Raw genomic sequence first — 26,481 nt, 5'->3', positions numbered from 1 at the left:
TAGAACACAAATTAATGCATATTTTCCAAATACTTTTCGTAAAAACTTTCTTTGATTTCACCTTTGGTTCCTCAACAAATGTTGTGGAACACAAAAAAGGAATGATTTTTGATGTGCTTCATATAATGCATAATTCCTTCTACTACAATCCATAAGGCAGCTTTCATGTCTTTTCTACTGCCTCCTATATATGCTGCTACTATTTCAGTACAATTATTGATGTTTGTGTTCATTCTTATTCTTATCAAATCTTCAATCCATTCCCACACTTTTCCGGATGATGTCGAGCTTGTTGCATATATTTAGCACATCGATTATCTACCTGACCTCTTACCTTATATTTACACAATTATTCATTTTTCTAATTTACAATTTATTCGTCAAGTGGCCATTGAACAACACACTTTAGCTAGCATTACGGTACATTTTTTTTTTTAACCATTAATCAAACGGGGTGGGAAGTTGCATGTCTCCAAAATTTGCCACAATCTACTATGGTCAACATTGTCAAAAGTTTTTTTCCATATCCAAACTAAAAATTGCCAATCTTTTTGTCACATTTCCCTTTGCGATTATCGTTCTCAACTGATCAAGATTTACTCTACAGGACTTGCTGGCCATGCATGCTGTTTGTGCTTCATCAACAACTTTTTCTAAAACCTGTTGAATACGATTAGCAATATTTTTTTTTTGTAAAAAAAATTGTAATCGCGATTCAGAAGGCTAACAGGTTGAAAGCTCGAGATGTTTTTGGAACATCCCGATTTTGGTATTATAATGTTGTGTACCCTTCACAGAATTCCGAAGGAAATATAATACTGTCATGCAATAATCAATTGAATAATTTTAACATATCAATTTTCAACAATTCGAAGAGCTCATAACTAATACCATCCGGGCCAGGTGTTTTTTTCTTCGTCCAGCTGAACACCACCTGCTTAAATTTGTCTTCGTCAATATCGGGTATCAGATTTACAGAATCCTGTGTATTGAGTGCATCACAATGGTCTGCAGTAATGTTCCGTTTCGGAAAGTTGTTCGAGAAGTGTTCAAAAATATATATTGTTTCAAATCATTAGTACCACTAATAACAGTATTACCGTCGCGTAATTCTACAATCGTTCTACTTTTCGAATTCCTATGCTGAGCTATAATTTGATAAATATTTGTTTTCTCCTTATTTTAAATGCAATTCGCCGAAATTGTTTCCTTCTTACGAAGAAATTGTTTTGATAAGCTAATCTTTGTTGCAATGACTCATATTCAAAGTAGAATTCGTTCTCAAGCACGTGGTTGTGCATGAAAAAATGTTTGTGGTTGATAAAAGCTCATGACTTCCGTTTTATTTTGTAAACTCAACCACCGTATATTTTGATTTTGCAAGAGTGATCACGGTGTGTGATGAGTAACTTGTTGTCTAATATGTTAAATGGGGGTTTAACAGGCGAAATCACAGTGATTTTTCCATAGTCTAATATTTTTGATTATGATAATCTTTTTTTTTCAATGCTTTTAAAGTTAATGTAATTAGTTTATAATATGGATCTGCTGTTTACCACTTTTTTGGGACAATATTTGCCCAAAAAGTTTGTCATTTTAATCAATTATAAAATGGTTCAAATAGAGATTACAATTTGACTACCGTCGTACGGGGTTACTTTTGAAATGCGGGGCTACTTTAAACACCCTTGAATATGGATTTTTTGAATTCAAAATATGGTTCAAATCTGTTTGATGTCTTTGGGGCTATTATGAAGCAATATTTTCCCCTTCATTTGGTTGAAATTGTTTTTCAAACAGACTCTTTATTGATTGTCAGGAAGCGAAAAAACATCGAATAAACCGAAAATATACATAAAGTATCAGAACAATTGCTCTGTAAGCATTGTTTTTTCAGTTCATAAATTTCAAAAGGTTGATCAGTTCATTGAAGACCCGACTAGAAAATTGTAACAAAAATAAAACATAATCCTAACAAACTATGATATTCATAACTCATTGTGATATAATCATGTTCAACATCTTTGGTGTTTTCAAAATACCATAACTCAATTATATCACATTATATTACACATGTATTTTTGTAACTCATTGTATTATAATTTAGTTTGAAGTCTTCGATATTTGAATTGTTATGTAACAAAATTGTATCAAATTTTGATACAAACTAGTAATCCTGAGGCTAAAAAATCATATCACATTTTGTTATAATTTTGATATGATTATAACAAAACAGGTTATAATCTTGATTGGACTAGTGTACTTTTTATTTCAATTTTAGTTATTTTAACATCATCCTGCATCTAGTTTATAACACAATTAGTTATAGAAAAATATTATAACATCATAACACAATATGATATAAACTTGATATAATTTTTTAGTCGGGGATGTATCAACGTAGCATATACAATCGAATATTTGTATCGTTATACATTATAAATGACCGTTTCACCTAAATAAAGGATTGATGGTCCGTTTTTTCAAGGCTGTCTAATGTCTATATTACATTATCACGCTATTCATAATACACGGTGTGCCAGAAACCGTTATTAACAAATAAAAATGTCCAACAAAATGGCACCCGTCATTCGAAAGATATACTATTGTAGTAGTTTCTTCTCTGAAATTTTGAAAATGTTCCATCGAGGGAAACTAAAGTTTTTGTCATTTGAACATATTGCGTTATTTCTATAGGATTTTCTTATGTGAGTAAATATTTGCATACCGTTGTTTTATGGCCAGTTATGATTTCAACAAATATACATTAGTTTCTCAAATACTAATCAAAATGTATGATATTCAAGCATACTTTCTACAAGTTTGACGACATTTCGTTTATGTACTCACAAGTTACAGTTATTTAAATATTTTACTATAGTATTGGTACAAAGTTTTTCTAAATAACCCTGGAATTTTAAATGTAGTTTTGTTATAGTTAAAAATGTCCAAAGTAGCCCCCATCTGGTTCTGTATGAGATGTGTCCGATTGGTGTATGAAACTTTTTTTTTATTGATGGATTTAGTTCAAATTTTGCATACATATTGTACCTAAAATATTGAAATTAGAAACGTTTTGTGGATCAGGTGGTATGACAAAATCGTTAGAAAGTTCACGATTGGTCATACAGAAATTACTCATGGTGAACTCGAAGAGATTAACTGTCAAACGATAAACTTGCTCTGATTTTGCACTCTTTTTGACAGCACTGGCCTAAAATGAATTTTAGAAAAGAATATCCTTAGAAAAGACATGCAATGTTGTGAATTTCTATCTAGAGGAATCCTTCATAGATCTCCTGGCAAACGTCCTCATCGATTCTCTCTAAAACCTATAGTATTGAGAGGATGGTTTTTTAAGGAACTAGAAGTAGCAATTTACTAAAATAACAAAAAAGCTCACGCCGATTACACCGCGTACAAATTGGGCCGAAGGGTCTCAGATTTGCATGAAATTTTTCCACAGGCTAGCTGAATATATGAATAAAAAAATTGAGAAAAACTCAGGGTCGCCTATTGTCCCGGAAAACTCAGGTGGAAATTCTTTGTTTTCCCCTGACACAACTTACTTTGAAAAATCATAACTCAAGAATGAAGCATCGTAGAAACAAAGTTTTTTTGGCAAACGAAAAGCAAATTTTCTCAGAAATCCAAAAAAAAATATGAACAAGAAAAAGTTTTCCATAAAGTTTTCCACAGTTGAGAAAAATCGTAAAACTATTTCCGAACTCGCTTTGCTTTCATTTTCTAAAAAAAACTTCGTTTCTATGATGCTTCGTTCTTGAGTTATGATTTTTTCAAAGTAAGTAGTGTCAGGGGAAAACAAAGAATTTCCACCTAAGTTTTCCGGGAAAATGGGCGACCTTGAATTTTTCTCAATGTTTTTTTGTTCATATATCCATTAGCCTTGCCTGTGGAAAAAGTTTAATGAAAATCTGGGACCCTTCGGCCGAATCCCGTACGGTAATAAAAAAAATGACCTTTTACTCCCGATCCATACTGAGTCTCAAACACAGATAAACAGATGTAATGCTCTAAAGACATTTTTTGTAGAGGAATCCAAATATTTGGCGGATTTCAAAGAGTGAATAATACTTCTTACTTCACCTGATCTATAACTCAACAAACATTACTGAGCCTATTCGTTCTGCGATAAAGATTCAGTATTGACCGCATAATGTCATAAGTGTTAAGTCCACAAGTTTATGTTTCCAATAGTGTCGAGCTATACTTATTATTATGTTGAATATTTAAATACATATTAATTTATCTTGCATAACACAGCACCACACACCTTCTTCTACGAGCTCCCGATAATGAACAGAAATGTTGGTATCTATCCTCCAGTACTACAGGTGCCAGTTATGCACATTATAGTCATGCGCTATCAATATTCAAATCTTGAACTGATTGCATGCTCCTCGGTTCCCCAAGTGTACACTGCACTACACAACTTCTCCACTAAAGACTGTGCACCTGTAGTACACGACAAGTCGTTTCCGAGAGGGTAGGCCAGCAGAAGCGAAAACAAGTTCTGCAATCATATCGCCCTGCTCACAGTTAATGTAAATACCTCTCTTCTTCTTGCTCCGTTGTGTCCTTGTTTTTGCCTCGCCCACGCTAATTCCAACCGGACCAGAGCGATGAGACTGGTGTCTGACATCTACAATGAGAATATTGAACCGTCACTAGGAGGAATCACAAAGCCACTTATACCAGTAACTATGTTGAATTTTGAAACAAATTAAAATTTTTGTAGATTTAGCATTCAAAACTTATGGTTTCTTCATAATGTTCTGCAGCACTACATCACCGTTGAGAACCTGACGCCCTGGGGCGCCAAGGACAGCAGCAGCAGCACCACCACCAACAACAACAACAACAACAACCTAGGAAACCGTCTCCGACCTGCCGACTACAGCCACTTGCAGTGCGCCGAAGGACCCCGGTACGACGCCAGCCCGTTTCCGTGTGATGAGCAGATCAATCAGCGATTCGTAATCTGGTAGGTTTATGGTCGTTTTTATTGAGGAGGTAAAAGTTTTTGGAACAAATTATCATGATAGACTAGTGGTGTCATCAGTGTTACTCCAAGTAACTCACTGAGTAGGAATTAATTCCGCCTGCTGTATATAAGTTTAGGAAATCGCGAAAAAAAGATGTATACAAGAATATACTCCACAAGATCTCTCAAAAATGCCTCTTACGGGCTCTTTAACAAATCTTTCTATATGAACCTTTATTCGGAAATTGTCTCCATTGATTTCTTTTGTTTCTTACAGGAATTAATTCAGATATATCTCTAGCTATTCTTCCGAAATTAAACAAACAATATTTCAGAAAATCTTCCATAGATTGCTTCAGAAATTCCTCCATGAATTTCTTCAGAAAAACTTTAGTTGTTACTTCAGGAATTCCTTCAGAGATTCCTCCAGAAATTCATCGAAGGATTCATTTAGAATGCCATCCATGGACGTTTTAAGAAATTCCTCCATGGATTCCTGTAAAAAATCTTCCAGATATGTCTTCAGAAATTTCTCCAGCTTTTCCTTCAGAAAATCTTCCAGGGAATACTCCTGCTAACGTAATAACAATTTAATAAATTCAGCCAGAATTTCCTTCAGAGAGATTTTTCTGAGAAATCTTTCTGGAAGTCATTACAGAAGTTAATTTACAAACTTCGTTATAAAACCTTCGTTGGATTCCTTCCCAAATTGCTTTATTGATTCCTTTAGAATTTTAGAAAATCCTTCAGGAATTCCATCCACGATGGAAGTTTGTTTAGAACAACTTCTCTAGAATTTCCTTCAGAGAATCCTCCGGAAATTTATCAAAGAATTCCTATAGAAAAACTTTCATGGATTACCTCAGACATTCTTCCATAGTTTCTTCCAGAAATCCGTACTCTTCCCAGGAAGTCACGCATGAATTCATTCAGAAATACTTTCAGTGATACTTTCAGAAGTTCAAAAGTTCAGATTTCCTCCAGAAACTTCTCTAAGGATTTCTTTAGAAAATCTTCCAAAGTTCCTTTCAGGAATGCTTCCAGGGATTCCTTCAGAAATATCTCTAGAGATTCCGTCAGGAATTCTTTATGAGATTCCTCCATGAATTTGTCCAAGAATTGCTTTAACCCTAGTAGGGTGTTGGAGTCAATATGACCCAGACAGGCACGCCATCGTGGTGCGAAAATCCTAACATTTTAGGAAGGTTAAGAAATCTTCTAATGATTCCTTCCAAAATTGCTCTTTGGAATATTTTCAGAAATTACTCCCGGAAATCGGTCTTAAAATCTACCAAGATTTTTCCCGAAACTCCTCTGTCCTCTACAGGGATTGCCTAAGATATTCTTTCAAACTTTCGTTTATATTTTTTTTGTGGTTTCTTCAGAAATTCGTACAGGTATTTCTGAAAGAAGTCCACCAGTGATTTGTTCAGAAATTGCTCTGTGGATTCCGTTGAAAATTCCCGAAGGAATATGTCCAGGAAATTCTTGCAGCACTCATCCAGACAATCCAGCAGGAATTACTCCAGAAATTCTTACATAATTACTTTCAGTGAATCAGCTAGGAATTCCTCTAGAGATTCCTGTAGGATTTCATACAGAGATTCCTTCAGGATTTCCTCCAGATTCACGCAAATTTATCTGGTATTTCTTTTAAGGCAGAGTAGAGATTACTCGGATAAAAGAGGCAGAAACAAACCGCAAAGAAGGCGCGGTGATCTTCCTTTGTCCCAGCTTAATAATATGACATCATCTTGAAAATGTATGTATGTGACAAAACAGATGCTAAATTTGTTGCGTACTTTACTCGTGAATTATCAACTAATATGCATCCAAAATCCAAACTGTTTGATGGTGGCTCATCAACAGTGATTTGATGGTAACTAACTCGAAGTCACTTCTCAGAAATCGTAATGCAAAGCTCAAGATCTCAATACGTACAGACCTCTCCAGGAAAAATTATCCAAGATATTTAAGGCGAAACTGGAAGCATTTCCTCATTTTTTTGGTTTTTGATTTTTTATTAAATAACGAAGCAATATTTTCAAATTCGGTTATGTTCAAAAATGGTTTCTGCAAAAACGAAAAAATTTTTTCCACCTCAAAAAAATTCAGAAGATACCTTGATCCATACGCTACATGTGTACGAAACCCGATTTTGAAAATATTGCTTCGTTATTTAATAAAAAATCAAAAACCAAAAAGTGAGGAAATGCTTCCAGTTTCACCTTAAGTAAGGATTTCTTCAGGAATTTCCTGAAATTCCCTCAATAGACTTTTGTACACATCAAATTTCTTGAAATGCTTCCAGCACAAAAAAAAATCAGCAAAATGAATTGCTGAATTTCAGCAAAAATTTTGCTGCAGGTCAGCACTACGTTGCTGATCAACTGTGAAATTTGCTGGATGGTTCAGCAAGTTGAAAAATAATTACTGATACTCAGTAAATTCGTATTGCTGAATGAAATCAGCACAAAAAAATCAGCAAAGTTTGCTGAATACCAGCAAACAAAATTTGCAGTGTAGGGATTCTATCAAGGGTTTCTCGACGAATTTTTAAAATTTTTCTTTCGGCAAATTTTTCAGAATTTCCTGATGGGATTCATTCAAGAAATCTTGATTTTTACATGGATTTTACTGAAAATTTTATTCAGGAATTCTCTCAGGGATTCATTCAGAAATTGCTCAGATTCCTTCTAAATTTCCTTAAAAATATCTCCAGAGATTTGTTTTTCTCAGAATTGCAGGTTTTTTTCAGAAATTTTAGCAAGGTATTTCATCAAAAGTCCTTCCTTGGAATTTTTCAAATTTTTTTTTCTAGAATTGTTTTGAAAAATCCCAAAAAGATTATTTTGGAAATTATTCCAATCAAATGTTGTACACCAATTTTATTTCCTGATTCTACAACAATTCTTGCTGAAACTCCTACAGGAATTATTTTTTAAAAATTGTTCCCCGGTTTCTGTCAGAAATATCTCCTGGGATTCCTTCAGAGATTTTTGCAGGAATCGGTTCAGACATTCCTCGAAGTATTTGTTTTAAAGTTTACCCAGAAATTGCTCAAAAAATACTGGAGGAATTCCTAAAAGAACTCCTTGAGGAATTTTTAAGGACATTCCTGGAGGATTCTCCTAACGAATCGCTTGAAAAATCCGGTTGTTACCTTTGGAGATTACTAGAAAAATTCTCGGAAATTTTGTTGGGGGATTCTCGAACAAAAAATCCAGAAACAATTTCTGATGTTATCTCTAGTCGAATTCCTGGATGAATGCTCGGGTGAACGACTGAAGAAATTTCTTAAAACGCATCCGTAATTCATGGGAAAAAAATATGAAAAACTTCTGATGGAAATTTGGAAGAAATTGCTTGAGAAATTTCTGGTGGGATTCCGAAGAGGAATTTCTGGTGGAAACTCTTGAATAGATGTCTGCAAAAATCCCTGCACAAATTACAATCGAAGGTGGTAAAATTCTTGAGAAAAATCCCTCAATAAATTTCTGTGGGATCCCTAGAGGATTCTGTGAAGAAATCCTTGGAAGACCTCCTAGAATACCTCTGGAGGAATTTGTAGAAGAGTTTCGAATGCAACTTCTGAAGGGATTAGTACACAAAAATCCTTGAAATTTTTTGAAGGAAATCTTGTAAAAACAATATAAAAAATATTGGAGGAAATCTATTGTAAATCGATGAAAAAAATCTGAAAAATGTTTTTAAAGGAATTTATGAAAAATTTCTGGCAGAAATGGAAAACTTGCTGCAGGTATTTATAGCAGAATTTCTTGAAAAAATGCGAATAGATTCTGGAATAGTGTCTGCAGAAATTTGGGGAAATTCCCGAACATTTCGGGAAAATTTCCCGAAAGAATCCCTGAAGAAAGGTCTGAATGTATTCTTAGCAATCGCTGAAGGAATACCTGAAGACTTCTGGAGAAACTCCTCGAAGACCTTCCAGAAGAATCTTTATAGATTTTTTTAGAGGAATTTCAAAATGAATGCCAGAGTGAATCCCTGAATATATGGAGTAATACATGAAGAACCCTCCTGTCTAAAGGAAACACAGCGCAACATTTTTTTTGTCTCAAGAGCAAACTTATGTCTCTCCGAAGGATTTTGGGCCGCTGAATCCGAATCCGGGCTCAAATTTGCTCCAACACGTCACAATTTTGAGCTATACCTCAATTTATAGGGCAAAATATGCGATTTTGGGCTTTTTTGACTGCAAGCCATTAAGCTTGGAAATATTTTTTTTAAGCAGTCAAAAGGTTAATTGGTCAATTAACATCTAAGTTAACGACTCATGCAAAATATTTCGTTTTACCTAATCAAATTTGATAGATTTAAGCATTTTATGTTAGTATGAAAACTTGCATGCAACTTTTGGAGGGTGACTTGTATGGGAAATATCGTACCTAACATAAATCGCTTAAAAATATCAAATTCGATTTGGTAAAACGAAATATTTTGCATGAGTCGTTGATTTAGATGTTAAATGACCAATTGACCTTTTGATTGCTTAAAAAAAATATTTCCTTGCTTAATGGTTTGCAGTCAAAAAAGCCCAAAATCGTATTTTTTGCCCTATAAATTGAGGTATAGCTCAAAATTGTGACGTGTTAGAGCAAATCTGAGCCCGGATTCGGATTCAGCGGCCCAAAATCCTTCGGAGACACATAAGTTTGCTCTTGAGACAGACAAAAAGTTATTTTTTGTTACGCTGTGAAACCCATAGAGAAACATTTGAAAGAATCTTTGAAAGAATGTACGAATCTTCGTAAAAAAAATCTCCGGGAATTGCATCATTTGATAAAAAAAAAAAACTTTGGCGGAATTCCTGGAGAAACTCCTGGTTTAATTGCTAGAAAAAATGCTTGAGACATTTCAAGAAGAATTTTTGGAGATATCCCAAAAGAATACCCCGGGAGGAAATTTGATAGTGTTCCTGTGAAAATTCCTTCAGTAATGTTTGAAGAAAAGCATGAAGGAATATATGCACGAACTTCTGTAGCAATCCTTGATGGAAGTTCCTATAGAATCCCTGAAGGAAGCTCAGGAGAAATTTCTGAAGAAATCTGTGGACTAGTTTTAAGAAATTAAAGGTGAAATTTCTGAAAGAATCTCTGAAGTAGACGTGTGCGCCGAAGCACATTTAACCGGCGGCGGCGTATATAGTAATTTAAACCAGCGGTACGCCACGCTGGAAACCCTATTCGGCGGAGGCGGTGGAAATCCCTCTAATTGAAATCTTTCTTCCGGGATTCTTCAAAATCCCAAGGATTTTTCGGGAATCCTTTTTGGGAATTATCCTAAGGATTTTTTCGGGAATCCTTTTTAAGATTCTTCCATCAATTCTTTCAAAACCCTTTCAGGATTTATTTCTTGATGTTTCTCCAGAAAAAAACTCCAAGAAATTCTGCAGTAATCTGCAGAGCATTATTCGGTTTTCCAGGCATTCCTTCAGAGATTTCATGAAAAAAAAACAATTTTTTAGAAATTTATTTTTGTAATTTCTTCAAGATTTGTTTAAAATTTCTGTAGCTAAATTTTCCTTCGAAAATTCCTGTAGGCTGCAGAAATTACTTTAGGGATTTTTGTCCACTAATACCTTTCAGTCATTTTACAAAAAGTTTTTAAAGAATGTCTCCAGAAGAATCTCTAGGAGCTAATCCAGGGTTTGCTCCAGAATTTCCTCCAGGAATCTCTCTAGAAATTTATTGAGAGATTTATTCAAGAATTCCTCCAAAGGAAACGCAAAAGAAATTTAAAAAAAGTCTCCTAGAGATTTTTCAGTTACCCCTGACGCAATTTCCATGGGGTTCCTGGAGGAAACCTTGGAAGATTTTTCGAAAAAAAAATGCTGAAATTAAAAAAAATCCATGAACAAAATTTCTGAATTTTCCCTTGCTTCGTGAAGCAATCCTTAAACTACTGAAGAAGTCTCAATAGATAATTCTGAGAAGATTCCTGTAGCAGTTTAAGAAGGAATCCGTGGAGGAATTTCTGGTGGAGTCCTGGAAGATTTCTTTTAAATAAATATTCTGTCTGATTCCTGTTGAAATCCCTGGAGAAATACTTGAAAGAATTTCTGGAAAAGTCCTGAAGGAATTCTAGAAGGAGTTGCTAAAGAAATTCCTGGAGGACTTCTTGGAAAAACCCTTGGTGGAATTTCTATAAGAATTTATAATAAATATTGAAAATAAAAATACGCCTTACCAAAATTAATGGAGGGTATTCTAAAACAATTTCCGGATGAATTCGTGAACGTATTTTAAAAGAATGCCTGGAGAAACACTTAAACTCCTATAAAGATTCCTATAAACATCGTATGAGAAATTTTCAAAGGAATTTCTGTAGTAGAAGTTTTTTAGGAATGATGTATTTCTTAAGATACTTCAAAATTTCTTTACGAATCCGAGTAAAACTTCCTAAAGGTATATTTGATTTAAATCCTAGAAAAAAAATCTGGGGAAATGCTTGGAATAATACCTGGAGGAACTTCTGAAGGAATCTCTGTATGAATTCCTGCAGGAATCTCTGGAGAAATATCTGCTGAAGTCATTGGAAAAAAAGACACGACTGATCATCTGAAGGAATTCCTGCGGAAATTTTCAATAGAATCCTTGGAGAAATACCTGAAGAAATGGCTGGAGGAGTTCGTGGAAAAAATATATGTACGCATTACTGAAGGAATCCCTGAAAGATTTTTGAAGGAGGAATTTCTAGAAGACATACTTGTGGAACCCCCTAGATATCTGAAGACATCCCTTGAAAATTTTTTGAAGGAACCCCTGGGGAGTTACGCTTTGAGAAGAGAGGGTGTTTAGCAAAGTGTGACACCCCATACACAAATTTCAGAGGTCCCATACAAAATGTGTGCCATTGGAGGAGTGAGTTTGAAAATGGACAAATTTTGAGCGACGTTATTGGTGAACTTTCTAATGAATCAATGGAGCAATTAAGGAAGGAATCCATAGAAGGTTTGCTTTAGAAATTATTTAGAAAATTTAAATAGGAAATCATGACATCAATTAAAAATATATTCGGACGGTTTTTTACCAGGAGAAATTTGTTGAATAATTCTACAGTTTTGATTTTCTGAGAAAAAAAAATAGCTGTGAGAATGTCTGGAATCCCTAGACAGTTTTCTGAAAGAAACTCCGATGTAATTTCTAAAATAATTCTTGGAGGAATTTCTCAAGCATGGAAGGTTTTCCTAAAGAACTCTTGGTAAAATTTCTGGAGGATCCTGTAGAGGAATTTCCAATGGAAATTCTACCGGAATTTCTGAAAAAAAAATCTTGAAATTTTTTTTTTTGAATTCTTGTAGAATTCCTGAAAAAATCGTTGCATTATATTAAACATTTAGTAGGATCAGGAATCGAATCATCCGTCTTCGGATAAGCGATTCTCAGTTTCAACCATTAATAGGCTAACTGGAGTTTAAGCGGGAATCTGTCGAGGGAATTGTTAAGAAGGCACCAAGAATATCGAACCAAGACCTCTAAGAATGTCATACGTAAATTTCCATAAAAATCTGCCAAGAGATATGCCAAGAATATGTAGGGGAATGTGCTTGTGGATCTCATAAGAATACCACCGAGAATTTTGTTGATGATAGAATTACAAATAAAAATCGCTTTTGAAGAAAAAAAAGCGAGAATCTTCAAAGAATTATAGTAAGAAATCATTAACAGAAAACATAAAAAAAATTACAGAAGATTCATAAAAAAAATCTCAATCTCAATCCCAATCTCATTAAAATATTATCAAGAGAAAAAAGTGTACAAATTACCACTCTTATTCCTATAATGTCTGAACAGGTGATTCGTAAAGCGCTGACGAGAAAAAAAAACATTTGTCGTTCTCTCATCGGCTAGGAAATATTGTTCTGCGGCGTGGAAAAAATGAACAGTGGCGCGCCGGGTCAACTTAACTAGCGGTGGCGGCGTGGAAAAAACGTCGGCGACGGCGCACACGTCTACTCTGAAGGAATTCCAAAGAAATACATTGACAGAAATGCATTCTAAAGGGATACCTGGAGAAATCTTTGGAAAAATTCTGCTGAAATGATTCTAAAAAAATCCTCAGAAATTTATTTTATTGAAAATTCCGGAAAAAAAATTGGTAAATCTTGAAAGAATCTCAAAGAAATTTCTGGCAATGTCCCTGGAGGTAGTGATGAAGAAAATTATAAAGAAGTGCATAGGAAGGAATGTTACGGGGAATAGACAAAATGATCAGGACAGGCAAAATTTTCACTATTAAAAAAAATGTAAACACTATTCCAAAAAATTGTAAACACTATTCAAAAAATTGTAACTTTCCGAAAAGTGCATCAAAATTCTCAAATTTTTACTGTAAGTTGGTGAACTCATTGTCTATCCATGGTCCAAATTTGGTTCAATTTTAAATAGATAGACAACTAATTGACCAACTTTCAGTAAAAATTTGAGAATTTTTTATACATTTTTCGAAAAGTAACATGTAGTTGACCGACCATTTTTTGAAAAGTGAAAATTTTGCCTGTCTTGATCATTTTGTGTATCCCCTGTATGAGTAAACCATCGTCATCTAATGGACTATAGTTGATTGAAAGGTGAAAGTGCCACGTTGTAGAACACCTGATGTGCGATAATGCAGGAATTGTAGATTTAGGGTTGCCAAATCAGTCATTTGGTTTGACTACGACTGAAAACAGGGAATAAACTCATGAAGCTAACTTTCTGCCAAATTCACTCTTCCCTCTTCTTTATAGCTCGTACGTCTAAAACTGTTTCTCTTAGTCGGCTCTACAAAGCCCACCTGGAAGTATTGTGAATCAGTCAATCATACATAGCTCCCTTGTCAAAGAGGTGATAAATTGACAGACTTGCAAATTGCCAACACATTGAGGTCGCCACTTGTAACACCTTTATTAACCATGTCTAACGGCTCATTGAGAGCATTCTTTTACCGATTGAGTGATTGACGCACATTACTTGCATTGTACCTATCATTAGCATGGCGCTGCTAAATTTATAGCAAAGCCATTTGCGTCAGTAGTGGGCACGCATCTGATTCCAGTTTTACCGCGCTTAACTTGATTTATCCGTTGCATTTTTCGACTTTACGCCTCGCAGATACAGTTGGCATCTGTTGGCATTACTTCGCGATTTTAATCGTTATTTCAATTCACACCGATCACCATCACGTGTGGCAGGAATAGTATTCCTTGCGATTTCAACTGATGCCGTAATATGCTAACTTCGTTGCAACCAGTTACCCTTCCTTGCATAATTGAGTCTTACTGGGTTGGTTTACTGGAATTTTCTCATTGCGAGGAAACACATGCTAGAGTGCAGTGAAGCCCCAGCAAAGCCCGTTCTTTGCATTACTGCAATAACATCGTATATTTCTAGTGATCCATATCGATTCTGGCAAACGTAACTCAACACATTATCTTCCACTTTGTGCACACATATTTTGCAGGCAGGGTGACATTTCGCTGCTGGCCGTCGATGCGATAACCAATACCACCGATGAGACACTGACCGAGAAGAATCGAATTTCCAAGAAGATTTTCGGACGAGCCGGTGCTGCCCTAACCTCCGCTGTGGTGCACGACGTCGGAAGTGAGTCTCGGCCTGGGATCCCAAATGTGCACCAATGCTAACTCTTTGTCCCATTTTTTTTTTTTTAGGATGCAAAACCGGTGAAGTTTGCGTGACGCCAGGATTCTTTCTACCTGCAAAGTACATCATCCACACCGTTGGACCGATCTACAGTGAGAAATACCGTTCCGCGTCCGAGAGTACGCTACATTCCTGTTATCGGTGAGTTCTATCGGAGTTTGTGCGGAAGTTTATGTCTTTAATGTGTGGTAATCAGTGTCCATTAGGGTGGCCCACACTTATATGAAAATCATGAAATTGGAAAATGCCAAGCCTTACCTCCTGAATCAGTTGCTTTAAGTTCCCAGAAGCTATGTTCCAAATTCGAGCAAAATCTATTAAGTCTAAGGGGGACTTAATCGATTTATTAATTGATTTAATAATGATGTATCATAAATTGTTTTTGTCATAGTAAAGTCTATGGTTTGGCTCAGGCCCGGATTTAAGGGGGGGCAAAGGGGGCAAGTGCCCCGGGCCCCCCGATGAAGGGGGCCCCCCAAGAGTCCGAAATACAATTTATATTTTTCAACGAAACCATATGAAATTCACGTGAATGAGCGTTCATATTTTATACAAAGCCCCTATAAGCTGTTAAGGTGTGGATATTCAGCATGACCATACTAAGGGTGACGCGTTCAATTCCCGGTCGTTCCAAGAACTTTTCGTAAAGGAAAATCCTTGACTTCCTTAGGAAAAGAGTGTCTTCGTGTCTGCCACACGGTATGCACATACGAATTGGTCATTGACAAAGGAAACTCTTTGTTAATAACAGTTCCACAGTTACTGTGGAAGTGCTCATGAAACACTAAGGTAAGAAGCAGTGTCCCAGTGAGGACGTCACACTAAAAAAAGAACTTATAATAGGGTTCCTAAAGGTATCTAAACTATTTTTGGCCATTTATCTGGATTTTCTCTTAAGAATAATTCGAAATCAAAAGTTTCATAATTTTTGGTGCAGTATTTGAAAATATGCGATTTTCTCTAAAAACCCTTGAAAGTTCTTATCGAGTGGAAACACTTTTCCGTGACTTCAAGTTGCTACAAAAAGTGTCTCTAAGCAGAGTGTAAGAAAGTTTAAGCTTTTAAGTAATTGTACAGGTCGGACTCGATTATCCGGAGTGAGATTCTGATGCTTCTCAAACGTATATCTGGGGAACGGAGATTTGTATAAAGCTGAAATTTTGACATTCTGTCAAGCCAACTTTGATTAGTTATCAGTCAAAATTTCAGCTTCTTACAGCATTCCGTTTGCGAGATATTATTTTGGGAAGCGCCAGAACCCGACTCCGGATAATCGAGTCCGACCTGTACATCAATATAAATTTCAATAGTTTCACAAATTTATCTATTATTTCACAATGGTTATACAATTATAACGTTTATAAAGTTTAATACGTTTGTTGATTATGATTATATTTTGAAAACAAATGCCGTATACTTATTTGCACCAGTTCGCTGCTATCATGAAAAAGAGAAGATGATGAATTCTGGAGATGTTTGAGAGTTAAGGCTAGTTTTGAAAACCGAGTGTCCTGGAAACTGTAACTTTCCATATCTTTATGTTTGGTTTTACTGAAGATATTAAGATTTATTGCTACAGTTGCTCCCAAGAGACTTATCTTTTTATAATCTGAATTTTGAAATACTCGTCGATCCCGTGCAATCTCAAATAAAGTTGCTGCATGTTTTAGTAGATTTTTAACTGAACAATAAAGTACTAGACGGGGATCTTGTGGGACATTTAAGAATCATCAAAGACTTCAAATTAAATATGGATATAAAAACAGTAGAAGATTGGATGATAACGAAGACCAACTATGATGTTCCCTTCAAAGTGGTGAAACCTTGTCGCTATATTTGGGATGCTGGTGGGCCAAGTTTACGTCCAGGTTCTATTGTATTTTATACTGATGGGTCCAAGATGGGTGAAAACACAGGAGCTGGTGTTTTCGGCCCTGGTATCAGTAAGGCTATACCAATGGGATGCAGTCCCACTGTATTTCAAGCAGAAGTTCAAGCCATTCTAGAGTGTGCCAACATTTGTCTGAAAAGAAATTATAGGTTTGCCAAGATCTGTATTTTTTCGGACAGTCAGGCGGCTCTAAATGCGCTAAAGGCTTTCACCTGCCAATCAAAGCTAGTGTGGGAATGCATTATTTCTCTGAGGCAATTGGCCAGTAGGAACGAGGTAACTTTATACTGGGTGCCCGGTCATTGTGGAATTCTGGGAAATGAAAACGCCGACAATTTAGCCAGACAGGGTGCGGCATCAAGCTTTGTAGGCCCTGAACCTTTCTGTGGAGTTCCTGAGTGTGCTCTTCGGATGAAACTAAAAACTTGGGAAATGTCCACGGTAGAATCTAATTGGAATGCCACGGATACATCCAAGCAAGCAAAAAGGTTCATAAAACCCAGTGCAGAAAAAGCCAGGTCCATATTGAATCTAAACAAAAGAAATCTCAGGGTAATTACTGGTCTGATGACTGGTCACTGCCCGAGTAATTATCATCTAAATAAGATTGGAAAAATCCAATCCTCCGAGTGTCGTTTCTGTCAAGCGGAAAACGAAACTGCTGAACATTTACTCTGCAACTGTGGAGTACTATCCAATCAGAGATTGGCGGTATTTGGTAAAGGGTTTCTAGAGCCCTTGGAAATTTGGCGAAGTAATCCCAACAGGGTAATAAACTTCATAAAACGAGTTGTGCCTAGTTGGGATCAGGTGTTTCATCAACCATTGTCCATCACAGCTCAATTGTGACAGGATATTTGACTAGCACCAAATTAAATATGGGTCATACCACAATATTCCTAAATAATGGACGCAGTGGTTAAAAAGGCTCTACAGATGAGGAAAAAAAAAACTGAACGCTAAGTTCTTAAACTTGTATAAATGTTTTCAATTCGGATGAAAGTTTAAAATATATGTACTATCTGAACGAGATGTCATTTACGCTAGCATTTCGACATTTCAGTCAAATATCAAATTCAATGTTCGAATAATTTTCTGTTTGTCGGAATTTTGGAGAAGTTCAGAAATCAGAAGCTTACAATATTAGGTCTAAAATAATACAAAAGATTAAGAAAAAAACGTATATGTATGGTTCATTTTTTTTTTAATTTTGATTTTGGGGGCCCACTTTTTAGGGTTTTGCCTCGGGCCCCCCGAGGCCTAAATCCGGCACTGGTTTGGCTATGCTTATTGTATATAGACATAATTCGGTTCAAAGGGCCAAGTATAGAATAATCTTTAGTTAAAATATACAAAAATAAAAATAAAAAAAGGGTTCAAAGGGCCAAATTTTGCGTAATCATCATGATGATAGTTTGTAGAGAAAATGCTACGATTCCGTAGTTGTCTAGAAGGAGCATAAAAGTTTAATTTTAATAGAAGCTCCATCGACTCTATACGATGCGAAACCATGTCATTGACAAAGGATGCCATTGCAAATTGTCGGCGCTGCTTAAGTGTTTGAATATTAATGAGCATACATCGTGCTCCATAGAATGGGAGAGGCAAACTTGTCCAGTCTAATTTTCGGAGTGCAAAAAGTAAAAAACTGTTTTTGAATTGATTCTATATGGGCTTCATGTGTTACTGAAAACGGTGACCCAATTAAATATGTCAGGCCACTTGTATTGTACAATTGTGAGCCCAAATAGTGAACCCAGGAATTGATTTTATTTTTTCAAAAAAATATTTCGAATAAGATGTTGTTTTGAATATATAGCGTAAATAGTCAATAAGGTCAAACATTTAATATGGCTTTGCAAACCATACGTGGCAAAAGTTTAATATAATAACTGGTTTTGAACACACCCTTGATGAATATGTGTTTATTTCATGCGGAGATCAAAAAAATATGAACTGGAAAAAGTTTTCCACAAAATTTTTCACCGTTGAGGAAATTGGTAAAGAAAAAACGGGAAAACTAGGACTGAACCGTGGAAAATTAAAAAAAAATTTAGATGGTAATTTCATAAGCTTTAATCGCTGAAATTTTTGGAATGCACATTTTTTTTCGTTTTTGAGTTATAGCCAATTTTGTGAGAAATGCCTTTTCTTTGAAAAATCATAACTCAAGAATGCAGCATCATAGAAACAACATTTTTTTATATAAAATTGAAAGCAAATTTTCTCGGGAATCCAAAAAAATATGAACTGGAAAAAGTTTTCCACCAAATTTTCCACCGCTGAGAAAATTCAAAAAGAAAAGACGGAAAAACTATGCCCCAGCTCGCGGAAAATTTTTAATAACATATCTTTGAGAAGGAAACTTTATAAACTTCAATTCCAGTAACATTTAAGATGTACTTTTTTTTTCGTTCCTGAGTTATGGTCAATTTTGTGAAAAATGACCATATAAGCCTTTTTTTTTTTTTTGAAATCCCATATTTCAATCGGAGCAACGGAAAAACAAAGTTTTCTATCAAAGCAATTGCAAATTTTCTAAAATATCTGAAAAAAAAAGATATGGGATTGGTTTTCATAAAGTATAAGTCGGAATGGATCATATTTTTCATGAAACATTACACCGCTAAGAAAAGCTGAAAAAAAACTATTTCTGCTTCAATTTTCCATTGTACTAAAAAGGGATTCTTTCTTCCCTATGGAACAAATAAGATTCTTTCTATTATTGCTTTTCTAATTTTATTTATTCAATTATTCAGTATATAACTTTCATTTTAATCTAAATACTATCTATTTTTTCAACTTACTAACAAATTTTTTCAAGATTTTTGTTTCTTTGTATGATTAGGAACAAAGCATGCTGTATTTTTTTTGTTTTTCATGTGTATCTGAGAATTCACTCGCAAAAATGCTTCGTTCGTCTTTTGGTATAAATGAATGATATTTTTTGATCCTGGAATTAGAACAAGGTTAGAAAATCTTTCCTGAAGTAATTTTTCAACCTCTGAATACCGTGATTTCGGTAGAAATTGATCATTTTTCGCAGTTTTTAACGAGGTTGAAAATTCTACTGCAAATCATTTTATTACAAAAAATATCATTTGAAATAAAAAATCAAAAAAATTTCTTTCAGGGTGAAATTGATCAGTCAGTGAAATGTTGCTGAAAATATTTTTTCCTCCTGAAATAACCACCCAGGAATGCGTTAAGCTATGCAAAACTTTTACAAGTTTACTAAATTTTTAATTATTTAAGTTTGAAGTTTAATAAATCTTAAGCAAACGCCAGAAAGTATGCAATTTTCATACTTAATATGTTATTACTTCCGGAAAAGTACAATGTTATGCATAATTTTCAAAATTCATAAAACTTTTGATGACGAAATCGGGTTTAGCGAAAACTTGACAGCTAGAAAAATTCATTCGAATATTCATTACATGTGCGATACAGCAACGGTAACAAAAGTTTGAAAGTGTCTTGGAAGTTCGCCTAACACGCAGTTTCAGAAAATATAGAATTTCATACAGAAATATGTGACTAATTGGTTGTTTAACATGTAAAATCATCATTCAATAACTCTTGAGCCAGATGATGGATATTTTTTACAAGTTGTTCCAAGGTTCAAGCGTTATTTTTAACAAATAAAAATGGTTCTCATGTCGATCAATTTCACCCGAAATCACGGTAGTCATTTTCAGTTACATATATAGATAAATTTCCAATCTTTTTCAAATTAGTCTTTCACCTTTTGCGAGACAGCCCAGTCAAAATATTGTTTGGTGTTATTAATTTCCGCTGCCTTTTTAAACTAGTATTTCTAGCCATTCGCTTGATGTTCGCGCAGATACCATCACGAGGACCTTTTCAATGAGAGGTTGGGAAAAAGTGCCATTCTGCTTTGACTTCAAAAACATTTTCATAGCTGCATACATTGCATTTTTCACACAATTGGCCATAACTCAAAAACGAAAAAAAGGGCATTCCAAAAATTTCAGCGATTAAAGCTTATGAAATTACCTTCTCGAAAATATTTTTTCAAACATTTTCCACGAGCTCGGGCATAGTTTTTCCGGTTTTTCTTTACGAATATTCTCAACGGTGGGCAATTTTGTGAAAAATATCTTCCAGTTCATATTTTTTTTTTTTTTTGGATTCCTGAGAAAATTTCTACGATGCTTCGTTCTTGAGTTATAATTTTTCAAAGTAGTGTCAGGAGAAAACAAAAAAAAATCCACTTGAGTTTTCCGGGAAAATAGGCGACACTGAATTTTTTGACATTTTTTTTATTCATATAACCATGAGCCCTGCCTGTTTTATGGAAATTTGAAACCATTCGGCCCAATTTGTACGATAATAAAAAAATCCCCAGTTTTCAACACCGTCCCCCATTGCTTCGATAATTATGATCAGCTTTCCAGGATTGCCGTTCTCGTTAATGATTTTCCGAAGCTCTATGTGATCGATACTGTCATATGCCGCTTCGAAATGGGTGTATTGGTTGTTCGTTGAGATTTGTATTCACAGCATTTCTGGAAGATTTAGCGTATGGTGAAGCTCTGGTCCGTTGTCGACCGGTCGTTAATGAAGCCGGCTTGATAACTTCCCACGAACTCATTCATTTTAGGTGACAGATGAAATAGGGCGATCTGGGATAGTACATTTATAGTCGGCGTTCAAAATCATTATCGCTCTGAGCTTTTCACATTCCAAATGGTCGCCTTTCTCGCTCATGGGGCAGATTACCCCTCCTATAATATTATTGAGTTCAGCTGTTGTACCATCGTTACCAGCTGCCTTATTGGTTTTGAGCAGGTGAATGGCATTCTTAACATCCCTCCTTTGCTGCACTGACGTAGTCGTTTCCTCCGTTGCCTTTGTCTCCCGAGTCTACGATCTTCACGTCATTTATGCCCATAGAAGAGCAGCTTCCACTTTTCAACCACCCCATGGTCGTCCGTCAGGAGGTTGACGGGCTTGGTGGTCTAGTGGCTACAGCTTCTGATTCGTATGCAGAAGGTCTTGGGTTCAATCCCTGGCCCGTCCCTTTCCTCCTACTTTGTATGTTTCTATCTACTTTCTCTTTCTCTCTCTCTCTCATATTCATGTGTTCATAGCCATCGCTAGAACCAGAAACGAATTGAAAAAGTCGTTTCCCTTCCCAAGTAGCAAAATTAATTTTATAATGCTTTTGAATAATTCTTCAACACCTGTTCTTTAAAACTAAACATAAACCAATTTGATCTGCATAAAGACATCAACTCAACCATAAACCCCCTATAAGACGAAAGCGGCCCATCCTAAGATGCTCTTGGAGTGTTGATTTTAAAATTTGCTTAAAACTTGTTGTAGGGGAAGGTGGGGTAATATGCATCCCCTAAGCAAACGTGGCCCTATAGCTAAGATTAAGATGATTTTAGGGGTGTCTTGCGTTTTGGAACTTTGTTTACTTATTTTACTAAGAGACGCTAACTTTTGGTCCGCGTGATATCAATTTTACCGAATTAAATTATCAATTTAAAAAAGTGTTACGTTTTGGGTGCTAAAAAACTGTTGGGAGCAAAACGCACCTTGAGCTGGGGCAATACGACCTCTGGCATTTTCCGCTTTGAATTCTAATGAAATACCAGGCGGCTCCATCTTAATATTTACGGCGCGCAATTGCTTAAATTGTGTGCGCTCCAAATTAGACAATCTTTGCAAAATGTGGAAAATCATCGTTTTCCACGCTTTTCATTCGAATATTATTTGCATTCTTGGGCTTGTCCGGCTTAGTTTTACGTCTAGTTTGCTTGCATTGAATGGAACTTCACTTATAGATTCTATAACATTTACCCGAAAACCATTTACCCGAAAGACGTTTACCCGAAAACCATTTACCCGAATGTAACATATACCCGAATACCAAATACCCAAATGCGACACTTACCCGAATGCGACATTTACCCGAATAGTTTATTACTCTGCATAAATTATGATTTTGTGAATAAAATTTGTTTTGTTCAATGCAAAAAGTACATGTATTATTTTGTATTGCGGCTCAGACAAGCATTTTAATGTCAAGTTCCTCAAAAACACATTTTATTCAATTTTCTCTGAATTCACAGGGCAAACACCTGAATAAAACTAATCACTGCAGCTTGATATTTGTGGTGTTTGATGTTGGCATTCCCTCTAGAGATTTCCCTTCTTTGATTCATAAGCTGTTCTTTCGATAAGCAAAGAACAGTTAATGATTTAAAGAAGAGAAAAACTCTATTTGTAGGCCGAAAGGTCATTAGATCGAATCGATTAGAGAACAGCCCTCGGTAAATCAACATATCATTAGAAAAAAACTTTGATAAAAAAGTTTGAAATTTGTTCACGATACAGAACATCCTGTTATTAAAAGAAGGGAAAATTCTTAGGTGTAGACTTGAAATCCATCACTCAATCCTGTAAAAATGTAATTTAGAAGCACATCCTATGATCGAAAGAAGAAAAAAACTCATATACAGTTAGTAATTCGATCGCCATTAAAATATGCAGCAGTACAACTCGAAAGAACATCCTTTGAATAGAAGAAGGAAAAATCTCCGAAGGATAGGAATAATTTGACCACCAAACAACTTAGTTAGGATAACACTATTTCTGTAAAAGAAACTACCAAATTACCCCTAATGCCACGGCCCGAAATCCATAACCCCGAATAGGCCTTTATCCCAAAAGCCATTACCCCGAATGGGTCATTACCCCGTTATAGGTAGAGAAATGGATGTAAGCCCAGCATACTAACCGAGTGGTCATTAGGCCGAAAAAATGATAGATCGATCGATTAGCAGGCCTCGAAAGAACAGTCTATTCTAAAAAAAGAAAAATATCTGATCAAGTTGCTTATTTGGCCTTCAGTCAATTGTGTAAATCTTAACTTTAAGGAACAGCTTATTACTCAAAGAAGGACAAATCTTTCATGGATTTAGAAGTTCGTCTGCAAATAAACTATATAACATTCCAACTCGAAAAAATAGCCTCTATTACCAGTTTGGTCGACCAACTCAGCTACAGTACACAGTTGGACACTGCAAATTCAAAAGAACAGCCTATTTTAAAAAGAAGACAAATATTAGAAGAAGTGGAGAATACTCGCAGTATGGCTGCTAAATTGTGACCGAGTATGTAAATGTATATAATTAGCTCAAAGCAGCCTGTGTTGTTAAAATGTAATAGCTTGGTTTTGAAAAAGTCATTACATTCAATTTATCCCAAACTTTTTGGTGGCAATTTAGTATTCATCCTCATGACTTTCGGCATGAATGATTTTTAGCCGAATGGCTCGATGTCTTTTCGGGCATTCTCACTTATCAGAAAGCTAGCCATTTGACAAGGTCTGGGGCATGAATTCGATACCAAATAAATTATAATGAAAACGAACTTCGTGGGGATATGGTTATAAGAACGCCTAATTGAAAGAACATTCAACATTTAAAAGAAGGAAACTTTCAGATTAAAATACTTAAAGCTTTCAAAGGAATAGCTATAACATCGAAAGAACAGTCATAGCTTGAATTAAAAAGAATTCTCAAATAAAAAAACTTCAACAACTATATTGTAACAGCATTTTACAGTTCCAAAGAACAGCCAATAATAAAAAGAAGGGAGTATTATTCATTTAAAAATGATTCGGAATTAGCGCATTAGCAAATGTTTAAGCAAAATTTAAGAGAACACAATAGTTAAAAAAAAAAGCCGATTAGTTAAGCATACTGAGCTCTTCAGGATCCATATTTGAATAGACAAGTACATCGTCTTCGGCCATCGGATATGCACACTGAATATCAGGCAAATTGTTTGAATCAGCATCCTCTCCATTCGCACAGACTTCTTAAATGCATTGCATTTGCTTCTTACGTTTCCGTAAACCCTTATTTTTTTTTATTTCTTTTTATTAGGGAATTTTAACTTATGGTGATTCTTCCCTCTAAGTAAGCCTTTCATGAATCACAACGTTGTTAAAGATTGCCCAAGGATTACTCTTTTTAACTGATTAAGTTTTATCAACTTCTAATAAATTGTCCACAGTGGACACTTTTTGGGCGACCTCCTGAATGATTCGGGTTGGCGTTCGGGCTTGTGATGTGGAGACGTAAAAACCCGATTTAATCCACCTATTATGAACAGAACCCTTCTTACACTTATTAAAACTATTTTTGTATAATTTGTATTTAACATATTTATTTTGTGTGAAGGACCAAAAGTTCTAGAAAATATTATGGATTTGGCATCTAGTGAATTGGTTTCCAAAATAGCATCATGGACCATGGACTAAACTACCAGAAATGCCAGACACCTTCTAGAATCCTGTGTGAAATTTTAAAAAAATAGCTTACATATTCTGGAATAATGTATCTTTTGTTAACTGCCAAAAGATCTTGAATCGATTAACAAATGGATAAGAAAATCAGCGAGATATACTTTGTCTAACATCTCTTAATCAGTCGATTAAATGAGCTCCGAAGTACTTGGTATTCATGGTTATGGTGCAAAAAGGACAAAAATGATATATCTACTAAGTTAATCAGTTTTGGCATTAGCTAGTTATTTTCGCTGTCCGGTTCTTGCATTTTTTCCCACAATATATAAATTCAAAGCTTTCATTTAACATATTGTTAGTTTTCATAAAATTCCTGTGTATTTGTAATTTGTTATTTATAATTTTATTGAAAACAACAATACACTTTGTCAGCATTATTTATTGAAAAATAATTTCCCATAGACTGGTCAAAAACTAATGCAAGATAACAAGTAAGTGAATAGATTAATAGAAAAGAATTTATTGAAATACTCTTCGTAAGATATCTCAGTAATCAAATGTCGAATCGAAATAAAATTTCAGGGCCTTATACAAGGATATTGTAGCTTTCATTTGGTGCTTAAAGAACCCAAAACGGTTGACAGACAGCTGAGATATTTATTATGGTACCCTTAGTCAAAAATCTCTCAAAAAGTTAACCTTACTCCCAAGTACTCTTTGAAAGATATCTCGGTAACCAAATGTCCAATCCTAATGAAATTGTATAGGGTTCTACTAGAATGTTGTAGCTTTCATTTGGTGCCAGGATAACCGAAATCGGTTGACAGACGGCCAGAATATTTATTATGATACACTTGGTCAAAAATCTCAAAAGGTTTAGTTGTATAAATCCCAAGTACTCTTCGAAAGATATCTCTGTAACCAAATGTCCAATCAAAATAAAATTTCTGGGCGATCTACTAGGATGCTGTAGCTTTCATTTGGTGCCAAGAGAACCCAAATCGATCGACAAACGGCCAAAATATTTATTATGATACACTTGGTCAAAAATCTTAAAAAGTTTAGATGTATGCCTCATAAGTACTCTTCGAGAGATATCTCGGTAACCAAACGTCCAATCGAAAAAAAATCAATAGCGTTCTACTAGGATGTAGTAGCTTTCATTTGCTTCCAAGAGAACTCAAATCGGTTGACAGACGGCTGAGAAACGTGCGTGACTTTTTTTTGTAACGCACATACACACACACACACACACATACACACATACAAACATTTGCTCAGTTCGTCGAGCTGAGTTCATTGGTATATGAGACTCGGCCCTCCGGGCCTCGGATCGAAAGTCGGTTTTTCGAGCGATATTTATACCCTTCTTATGGGTGTAAGAAGGGTAAAAATCTGTTGACAGACGGCTGAGAAATTTATTATGATACATTTTATCAAAAATCTCTCAAAAGCGTAAATTTCATTACTCCTTAGTACTCGTGGAAAGATATCTCGGAAACAAAATGTCCAAACGGCATGAAATTTAATAGCATACTACTAGGATGCTGTAGCTTTCATTTGATGCTGAGAGAACTCAAATCGATTGACACACGGCTGATTCATTTATTATGAAGCATTTTGTCAAAGA

At 35.3% G+C, this 26,481-nt stretch overlaps 1 protein-coding gene across 1 annotated transcript in view; it reads left to right on the top strand.

The window, feature by feature from the left end:
• Window positions 1-26,481, top strand: part of LOC109417794 (protein GDAP2 homolog) — a gene marked incomplete in the record, with an annotated part of 284,578 nt that overhangs the window by 34,027 nt on the left and 224,070 nt on the right. The window contains 4 exon segments of the mRNA XM_062853548.1: window positions 4,640-4,718; window positions 4,803-5,005; window positions 14,471-14,613; window positions 14,682-14,814. Of these exon segments, the coding sequence (XP_062709532.1) occupies window positions 4,640-4,718; window positions 4,803-5,005; window positions 14,471-14,613; window positions 14,682-14,814 (558 nt within the window).

This window comes from Aedes albopictus, chromosome 2 (genome assembly GCF_035046485.1).
Source record: "Aedes albopictus strain Foshan chromosome 2, AalbF5, whole genome shotgun sequence".
NCBI lineage: Eukaryota > Metazoa > Arthropoda > Insecta > Diptera > Culicidae > Aedes > Aedes albopictus.
Note: the sequence above shows the minus strand (reverse complement) of the source record. Positions and strands in the feature narration are given on the sequence as shown.